The sequence below is a fragment of the Eleginops maclovinus genome, chromosome 6 (genome assembly GCF_036324505.1).
Source record: "Eleginops maclovinus isolate JMC-PN-2008 ecotype Puerto Natales chromosome 6, JC_Emac_rtc_rv5, whole genome shotgun sequence".
NCBI classification, from domain to species: domain Eukaryota; kingdom Metazoa; phylum Chordata; class Actinopteri; order Perciformes; family Eleginopidae; genus Eleginops; species Eleginops maclovinus.
The window spans coordinates 22,652,867-22,663,306 of record NC_086354.1 but is presented as its reverse complement, the minus strand read 5'-3'; the positions used below and the strand labels follow the sequence as shown (position 1 = coordinate 22,663,306).

The following is a 10,440-nucleotide window of genomic DNA, read 5'->3' as shown; positions in this document are numbered from 1 at the left end:
CTCCACAGGCTGATTGGTGGCTGCGGCCGTCCAATCAGAGGCCGCGTTTTACAGCAAAGTTGTTAACCCCCAACAGTAGCACTTTGGTTTTTCCACCTCTCTAGTTTCAGCCTGCTTTTCATCGACAGGAAAACACAAAAACGCTGTTTGACGAGGTGGATATAAAGCAGAGTAGCGGCTCTCCCTGCCCAGGATATCAGCTCACCGTTTGTGTTTCTTTATTTATTATAAAAGAGAAGAACTAGCTTGTATTAGTTGTGTCTCTCTCTTGCTTAGCTGCGTCGTGTTGCCTTTTTTTTCCAACTTGCAGAAATGTTCCCCATCTGTTTTTAAAAAGAAATCCCTCAACGTGTGCTAAAACATCGACATGGTGAGTAATTTACTGTTGCTACTGTTGTTGTTCTTTATTATTGTAACTTGATTCGATGGTCGTCAGAAAGGCCCCATCGTGAATAGTGCTTTCTGGCATCAGATGATTTCATACACGCAATCAAATTCCTGGCTGGTCAGCTGGATGCAATTCAGCACAAAAAAACTTCCTCATCACTCTGTCAGCCCTTTGGAGAAAAGGAGATCGTGATGTCGACAGATTAAGGCGAAAAGGCATTTTTTTATATGCCTAAAACATACATGTAGATCACTAGTTGTTGCATTTATGGCAGAAGTAAAAAACTGGCTATCATGGGGAGAGAAAACATCAATGGGAGGTGGAGGGGAGGAGTGGATGAGGGCTTTTTGTATAGTGTCTTTTTCATACGAGTATGGGTTGTTTTTTTAATCATTTTGGTTTGGAAATGTATTATGTTGGCTCAGGGGCTTAGGGTGTGTGGGTAAACAGTGCCAGGCAGATACTGTGGTGTGTCAGGGAACTGCTTGGCCCTGAATCCCTCATAACCCCTGCATTATCTACTGTAGATCCCTCCTGAACCACACACCTCTCCCTACATGGGCATGCAAAAGGTGGGGAAGACTTTAGAAACATCTCCCCCCTTGTTTAAAGGATGAATTTGGGAAGCTCCCAGTTATGGATAGAGCTACCTCATGGTTACTGGTAGTGGTTTAAATTCAGAATTCTTCAGAAATCCAGCAAAGAATACCTAATTAGCTCAAATTCACCATATCGGGTCAATTAAGTAAGCTTTAAATTTAAAAAACTGCCTTAAAAAGGGGGATTCCTGTGCTTTCCTGAGATTGTGTCAACTCTCTGGGTAACCCCACCCACATGGGACATTTGTAGGAATAAATGTTGGCTAGGTTGAGATGGTATATGTTTTACTGCGCTTTGAAATACGCGTAGGCTATGTCAAGCTCATAAATGATCATTTGGAAGTCTAAATGATTTCATCTTTTTTATGGTCATTCAACATTATCTTACATTAGGCTCCTGTGGTGTGTCAGGGAACTGCTTGGCCCTGAATCCCTCATATCCCCTGCATTATCTACTGTAGATCCCTCCTGAAACACACACCTCTCCCTGCATGGGCTTCAGAAGGGGGGAAGACATCAGAAACATCCCCTTGTTTTGTGTGGTTTTAGTTTAAAGTCCTTCCAAAATCCTGCTTTTCTGAGATTCTGTCAACTCCCTGGGTAACCCCGCCCACATGAAGATGTGTATGAGGAAGTCTGAGTTTTAGAAGAACTGTTTGCTAGGTTGAGATGCTCTATTTGCATGTGTTTAACTAAGCTTTTAAAGGCTTACATGTCAAGCTCGTTCTGAAGACAGGATGATCTCACCCTACGTTTAGTCATTTTCCTGTCATGATAGGACCGAGGCCTTGACATCAAACTTCAATGCTTGCTGTTTTTAAGTTAACTGGCTGGTAATTATCTACAAATTAAAGAGGTTTTCAAGGCATTCGTCAACAATACAGCTTAATATGAATGTCAAAGTGGGAAAGTAACCCCCATATTGGGAGGTATCACTGAAGATCAATCATTTGTGGTGAATTAAAACAGCCGGCAACTATTACAATTATTCTCCAGTTGTATTGGCCACAACTGTCAACAAAACTCTTTCCTTAATAAAAAAAAAATCCCTTAGTTTTTTATTTACAATTGAAGGGAAATTTCTCTAATTTAATTGTAATATCCGGAGACTTCTAGAGGCATTCAGGTTTCGCTATTTACGTTGCACATATTTTGACTTAATGGAAACATAACAAGAGCCGCTTTCAGCGACTTTAGCCACGTGTTAACATCAGCCTGCTAACCTGCTGACAATAGTGGTGCAGTGATGACATTTTTTTGTTGGCCTATCCTGAAGTGAGCGTCACAATGAGCTTCTCAACAACAATGGCATTTTTCCATTGGCTTTTGGATAATTGCAGAAAATAAGATAGATGGCTAACACACGTTTATGATACTTTTATTCAAAACCACTTTTATAAAAGGAAATGCCTAAATGCAATCGGCAGAAGTTAACAGCCAAACTAATACTTTAAACTAAACACATGGCAGTCACACGGCATCACAACGAAGCTTAAGGCGTTCACGGGTTCCACATTATGACCTTTAGCAGTCTCATTTAGTTAGCAACCACCGTTTCTAAGATGCCGAAACGCCTCAGACGTGTGACTGTCACAACAAAACAAATCTTGTTAGCCTGTTCTTACAAAACCCTTATTTTAAGCATCTAGAATAAGACCTCATTCAAAAAAAGCATTGACTTCGAGATGAGGGAACCCAGAAATGCTATCATTCTAACTCATATTCGGGTTTAGGACTCATTCCCGAACCACTACATGTTAGTTGCCAATTCAAATACAGCTACAGGGCCTTCATCGTATTCCCTTTGTTTTCCATATTTCCTTCCTGCTTTTTTTATTTAGTATCAACTCTGCTGTCTTCCAGGACTTTGTTATTAATTGGCATCATAGTATGCATCCCTTCTCCAATCATGTTGCAGTATGAGAAAATGGTATTTCCACCAGGTGAAGGGTAATCAACTCGACTCGATTCGAATTCACCGTACATAAGAGTCCATTGAGTGAGAAATAAACACAGGTATCGTCGTAGCAATTATAATCAGGTGGTTGACACCTTTCCACATTGCTCCGCCCTTACAACAAGGGGGAAACGTTTAAATCTCTGATTCATTTGGCTTGTATGCCACTTGTCTTTTTAGCTGTGTTTTATGGTGAAATGTTCCCAAAATGCATACTTTCCGCTAAATGTCCTTGTTACTTTCAGGTCATCATGAAGATGTCAGTGGATTTAATAATGAGAAGTGACCGTCCGTTCCCCTGGGAGGACCCTGGCTAAAGAAAATGTCATCAACAGGTAGCTAATTTTAATGATTCTTCCAAGCATGACTTATCCTTCTAGATGTCTTTGGCCTTTGTTGTGTGGCATATCAATTCTCCAAATCCATGGAGCTACTCAAAATGCACAACAGACCTACCAATAGAGGTGCTTTCTGGTATATATGTTCGGGAAATACTCCGCGACCCTGACGGAAAAGCGGGAGAAGATGGATGGATGGATGGATGGATGTTCGGGAAATGTTGTGTGCTGTTTGTTAGATCTTTAACCTGTTGCACCAGAAGAGGGCGACAGTGTTGAGGTGGTGAACATGAAGAGGTTTACCTGTGAAAAACTTTCCTCCCAGGCTTTTATAGTGATAGATAAGGTTCTCTGGATCTGAGTAGTTCAGTCATTTCTCTGGTATTGTAGGCGTTGGCCTGGAGTGGATAATGTGGAATTTGTTACTCTTACCCCTGCTGAGGGTTTTGTTTTTTTCAGTACTACACAAAAGCAAAACACATTACCATCAAACAAGGTAGTATATTATTAAACTTGAATAACTTTGAAGCTTTTGTCACTGTTAGAATTACAGGGTAGTTGTGTATTCTATATTATAATGATATTTAAATTGTATTAATCACCTTTTTTAATTTCCTTTTTATAAGATCAATAACTAAAGCATGATTTAAATAGAAATTTATGATACAGAATAAACTTGGACCTTTTAATTTCTCATCATTTTAAAAGGCGTAAAACCAATTACCATAAAACAATAATTCAAACTAGGTTTAGTTTGAGGCGTTTATTTTACTGCTAGAATTTTAGGGTATTATTGATGATAGTTTTTTTTATTGGTCGCATTTTAACATTCTTTTTAAAGGTTTTTAAAAAAAAATTATACAACACAAAATATTCAGACAAATGAGCTTTGAGAGGTGAACTGAAAAACACAAGACCAATTACCATATAAAAACTATTCAGACTAAGATGGTATTTTAATTTACTTTAACAAAGGTTTGATGCTTTTTTACTGCTGAAAAACATTAAACCAATTACCATTTAAAATAATTATTCAGAGTAAGCTACTTTTTTTGAACTAGAAGAGGTCTCGGCTTTTTTACTGCTAGAATTTAAGGGTACTGTATTTTGTAATGGTAGTCTGTTTTTATTAAACATATTTTAATATAATATTCATGATTTGAGCATGAATACAAAGGAATAAACGAAGACAGACATTAAGAGGTCTACAGAAAAGCATAACACAAATTACAATGAAATAGGTTTAGTTTGGGGATTTTTTACTGGTATGCTTTTAGGGTAGTGTTGTGTAGCCTACAGTGTTTCCTAATAGTAGTATGTTTTCATAAAAATAATAGAAACAATACAATCTTGGATTTATAAGCTTTGATTTACTACTGAAAATCATATGTGGCTTTGATGTCACTGATATTTAATATTAAATACTGCAAAGTATATTTTATGCTAAGCTAAAGTTATGCCTTGTTTTACACATGTGAATCAGATTTATTTTATTCATATATTTATTAATGTGTGTCTTTTTTGGCTTTTATTCATTAGTATCTAATCATTTAGTATAATTATAATATAATTGTTGGTATTGCATATGCTTATTTGTGAATTTTTGGCTTTTATTAAGTAGTATCTAATTGAAATGGATCTACTTGTTTATTTTTCTTCATGTTTTTTAATATTCTTATAGTTCCTCTATTTCTTTTTTTAACTATATGTATATTTCCACCTATTGTTAATTGCAATCATTAATATATAAGTGTGTGTATGTGTGTGGTGTGAAGCAGTCAGTTTGCCCCCCTTCCCCCCACCCCCGCAACGCGCAAGCGCTCGGGACCGTGTGGGAATGGTCGGTCCGCGCGCTGGGGGTTGGACCGCTGCGAGCGAAACAGAGCAAAAGAGTTTTAAATGTCCGCCATGTTGTCCATGGCGCACTGAACCAACGGTAGGGAGCGGAGCGTCGGAAAAAAACAGTCCGAGAGAGAGCGACCAAGATCCGGGCCCTTCCCCCGGCTCCGTTGGCGACGCCCTAAATACAAGCTTTACAACGTTAGAGTAGAGAAAACCGCACAGAAACATCCATGAAAGCGCCACTCGGTACCGTTGTGAATATCAGGAGATCCGATAGATTTATATTGCATCTCGAGTTGTGAAAAAATGAGTAAATTGTCGTTTCGGGCGCGAGCTCTGGACGCTACCAAGCCGCTGCCCGTTTTCCGTTGCGAGGATTTACCCGACCTGCACGAGTATGCCTCCATTAACCGGGCCGTGCCGCAGATGCCTACGGGGATGGAGAAAGAAGAGGAATCGGTATGATTTTATTTAAAAAATGTTTGAAATTATGTGGTTTATTTTTTTTTTTTAATGAAGCGTCCCTCCTTTTTTTTCTTCTCTGCGCAAGCTTTCACACAAAATGGCCGCTGTTTTTTCTCAGGAGAAAGACGACGGAATTCCGTTCTAAACGGACCGTTGGTGAGACAGCGGTTATTGTTTTGGTTAGGAGGGGATATAATGTGTGGTTTTCAGATAAAATAAACTGGTTTCCTCGGTTTTATTAGTACGTGAGGTGGTTTTCTGAGTACAAAGGAGTCATGTGACTTCAGCAATTCCGACATTTTGTCTCCTGTGTGTCGGGACGAGGCCTTGTGTTGGCGTAATTGCAAAGGACCAGGGCAAGGGGGAGCTAGTGATTTCAGATTATATGTGGCATCTGCTGCTGCTGCTGCTGCTGCTGCTGCTAGCAGGCAGAAATGTCAACACTGCTGCCATGCATTGAGGGGAAACTCACTTCAAATGGCGTTATTGGCACGACCACAATGGCATACGGGGTTGCCAATGCTTTGTACAATTACGACAAGTGGTGTAAAGTAAATGAGTAGATTTACTTGAGTGATGAAGATTGAAAATGTACTGTCAAAGTGCTGCTGGGACAAAATCGTTTCCCAATTTGGGATGAATAAAATGTGTATATCTATGTACACTACACGAGTACAATTTTGAGGTACTTTACTTCAAGTGTTGTCATTTTTTGCCACTTTGTACAGAGTTTTAAACACTGCTGACAAGTGTAGAGTGTAGGAATACTCTGTTGCAAGTAAAAGTCCTGCAATCAAAATGTTACTAAGTAGTAAATGTATTGGCTTCCTTACAAATTCTTTAGGTAGCTACTGGTGCCTTACTTGATTATATCTATTTCTGCTACATTTCAGAGGTTAGTTGTATACTTTTACTTCAATACACTTATTTAACACCTTTTTAGTTGCTAGGCAGATTAGGATTAATGATGGTAAATATAATCAACCCTTAAATCAGACTTTAGTCCACCTGTAGTAAATTCAGCAGCTACCCTGCAGTATACAGAGTCATTACAACTAGCTGCACCTTTACCAGCTCTGAGAACACTTTAATGATCAATCATTATAAAACATATCAGAGATATTATTCTGAAATGGACCAATCAGACAATGACTACTTTTACTGTCGCTACTTTAAGTACATTTAGATGAGAGTACTTTCTACTTTCACTGGAGGAACATTTTGAATGCAGGACTTTTACTGTGACAGAGTATTCCTACACTCTGCTACTGTTACTTTTACTCAAGTACAATATCTGAGTACCTCTTCCACCATTAACATTTTGAACATGAACTTAAAACAGTACAATAGAAAAAGTTAAGATGAGTTATTAGTGAACGTTGTGCAGGATAATGGTGATAGAAAATTAATATAATACATTAGTAAGACAATAATAATTGCATCGCTTGAGTACAAGTCATCACCTCTATAAGGCACTTTGATATTCCTATATTATTCAGTGTTCTTGAAGTTTGTATGGAGGCTGTGTTGTGATCCTCACTGTACTTAAATAAAACAGTTGTCATTGTTATTACAACCGTTATTTGCACAGTAACTGCACCATCCTGCTAGAAAGATATATTATTTATATTAGTTGGCTTTACATAAAGCTGCTCATGGAAAATTGTGTTTTTTTTCTCAGTATCTGGTATAGTTGTCACTGTAACGGTCTCTCTGGTTTGGTGGTTGATGATTGATTTTCCAGATTCACCACCACATCCAAATCCTCTTGCCACCGCACACTTTCAATTATATACATTTTGTAAGTTCACAAACTATTCTGGGAGTTCATTTTCTATCCGTTGTGTGTTATGATTAAGCTGGACAAGGAGATGTTTTAGGTGAGTCTCGGGGATGAATGAGTCATGTAAATAAACAGTCTGCTTCCTGCTTTTATGCTGACTGTTATGGTTCTTATCTTTTGGATGCTGGGGCTTGTTTACAAAAAGCTGGATGCAACCCATGGGAAACTTGTTCTTTCGTTTATTGCTTGACATTTTTGAGACGACTTCTGTCCTTCTTAGCAACACATTGGCTTCTTTTAGAGAAGTATGACTTAGCTGACCCTGCAGGCTTCAATACTGTTTAAATATAAGGGCTTGTAAATGGGGAATATCCGTAGGCATCATTTTATACTGGGGATGCTGGGGACATGTTCCCACCACTCTTGGAAATGGCCAATTTTATCCCCACCACTTTGCATTTGGATAATTTGTTTAAATTGTTCTGAAAATAGCGTGCACAAATAATTGGGTGTATTTCTGGTAACCCAAGTGGTGCAATTTGGACCTGGGACACAGCATAGCATAGTTGGTGCACTAGTTGTCACGGAAAGCATTGAAAGCATGTGTATTGTTTGCGGGAGGGGGTGCTTAATGGAGTAGTGGATTTTCTAAATCTGAAAACAGTGTCCCCAGCACCTATTCCAACAAAGTGACGCACATGGGAATATCACTCCAGATTTCCCCGGTGTGCACTGTTGTTATTCAGTGCTTTGCAGCCAGTCTGGTGGTGGCTGTGTGTCAGAGGTTCAGTGTGTCAGATGGCTCAGCAGGCTGGCAGACGGCACGTGGCGCTCTGGAGGGGGGGGGGCTGCTGCTTCTGTCACTTCAAAGTCTGTGTTGTGCTCAGCTGGAGAGCTCCGTTATGTAACCGTGGTATTATCATAAGAGGTAGGCCAAGGCCTGCTACAAACGCTGGGATGTCTGTTTTGAAATTCTACGTCAGGTGTTGGATAGGAAATGTGTTTTGAGTTATTGTCGGTTGCCTTTTTATGTATGACTCGCACTTGAAGTAGGAATATGTTGCTTAATTGTACCGCAAGTGCATGTGTTTTTAGTTTTGCATCCCTGATTTGTAACTCATTGATCCACACAGAGGACAGTGCTTTATTTGTGGAAATATTGCGGTTAATTTATTGTCAACACAGTCCTTTTTATGCTGTATGCACAGAACAATACTTTTAGTTGATAACTTTTAAATTAATCCAGCTTTATTAAATGGGAATATTTCTGTTTTCTTTATCCTTCCGAACAGTTTGCTGAATATCTTTGTGTAGTGGCCAAAACGTGCCATTTATAGACATTATCGTGTGCTTGAAATGCCATTTTCTGATCATTTATAGACTCAACAATCAATGGAACTAATCAATTAACCATAAACAAATAAATCTGCAATTTAAAAACAAAGGACTTTAGTTGCAGCTGAGCTCATTGTAGCTTCAAACATATGAGGAAGAGAAGAATATACCCTGAATGGTCCCACATAGGGGAAATTTACAGCAGTGGGTTGCCATTATACGTTGACCGGGGAGCAGTGTAGGGAACAGTGCCTTGCTCAGGGACACCTCAGTAGCACTTGGTCTTTCATTGACTTGAATCAGTGACCGTCTGGTACCCAAGCCAAGACATGCCGCCACCACCATGGACTTCCCTTTCAATGTTGTGGTCTGCATGATGACCTGACCTGGGAGCATTTAACGTCCTGGACAACTGGAAGAAATAGCATTAAAAAATCATGTTCTATTGAGACGAAACATTTATTATCTAGTTGGTAGGCTTTTACTTAAGACTGACCTGTGATCTGAGACTGGTCTTTGTTGCATGGATCCAGGCCTTTTTTAATACGGCGACTTTAACTCAGAGTCGACCGATTTCCCTGGCATTGTGACGTAAAAAAACATGTGATTGTAATTGAGGCAACGAGCAGCTAACGATTACTCTTATCGGGACCAGTGTAGAAGAAGGACTCGGACTCTTTGTGTAGTTTAAAGTAGAACTACTTTAGTCCTGAAATACTCCACCACAAGTAAACCTTATGAATTCCAAACGTTAAGTAGAAGTACAAACGTATTATCATTAAATTGTACTTGGAAGGACTCTTGAAGGTTCATATTTGTATTGTGTTTCCATGCTTTGATCGTAAACAAATCATCTACCATCTGACATTGTGGTTTCCTTTCTTACTTCACCGCGCTCGACTCCTGGCTTGATTTCAAAGCCTTAAATATGTCGGACTGTGTGTGTGTGTGTGCTGAAAAGTGGTCATTGCTGAAACTCCCTGAGCACGTGCAGCTTGTTTGTTTTGGGCAGCCACTTTGTCTTATGTTTGGGTGAAAGTGAGGTCAGTGTCTGCGGCCTGATGGGAACCCACAGGCATCTGTTGTGTTTGCCTCTTGGCCAGACACCGTTCTTGTGCTCAAACACACACACACACACACACACACACACTAAAGAGACTCACACTCTGGCATGCCACCAGTTTCTCAGCGGGTGACCTTGCTGGATGTGAATGTGGGGCATGTCACCTGTCCAAAATCTTTGCAGCCTTCCGGCTGTGAAAGTGAAAGTTGCCTTAGTCAGCAGTTTCCCCCCCCCCCTTTTTTTATTCCACTGTTGATAGTTTTATTTTGATGTTTGTTCACAGGGAAATTAATACGGGCAGGTTTTGCAATATATATCCTCGGGCAGGTTTCCAACTAGACAGACCTGAGTTGGCACAGCTGAGTAGAATTTGTGGAAACGCCAGAAAACTTTGGAAGAGTCCTATTTGTGAGTCGTTAGCAAAAGTTTGAGATTTTTCTACACTACTTTTAACTTTATAATTTATATTAAAGGGGCCCCATTATGCTTATTGGGGGTTTCTCTGTTCTTGCTGGTGTGTTTTTATATAGGTTTGTGTGCATGTAAATGGTCTGCAAAGACTAGAAACCCAAAGTTCTCTCTAGCTACAGCAGCATGGGAAGAATAAAGAGGTTTTTTGCCATTAAAGCATGGAAACATGTCACATTATTTTAGACTTTATTCTCAATCA

The 10,440-nt window shown here is 39.5% G+C and overlaps 1 protein-coding gene across 2 annotated transcripts in view; it reads left to right on the top strand.

Moving 5' to 3' along the window:
• Window positions 1-77: 77 nt before the first annotated feature.
• LOC134865748 (enhancer of polycomb homolog 1-like) overlaps window positions 78-10,440 on the top strand; it is a 30,662-nt gene continuing 20,299 nt past the window's right edge. The window contains exons 1-2 of one of the 2 annotated variants that reach the window (XM_063885441.1): window positions 78-370; window positions 3,190-3,279. Coding sequence is in view for 1 of the 2 variants with exons in the window: in XM_063885440.1 (XP_063741510.1) it covers window positions 5,431-5,583 (153 nt within the window). In the remaining variant the exon portion in view is untranslated. Of the gene's footprint in view, window positions 371-3,189; window positions 3,280-5,181; window positions 5,584-10,440 lie in introns of those variants that run through there. The other variant, XM_063885440.1, reaches the window with a different exon arrangement.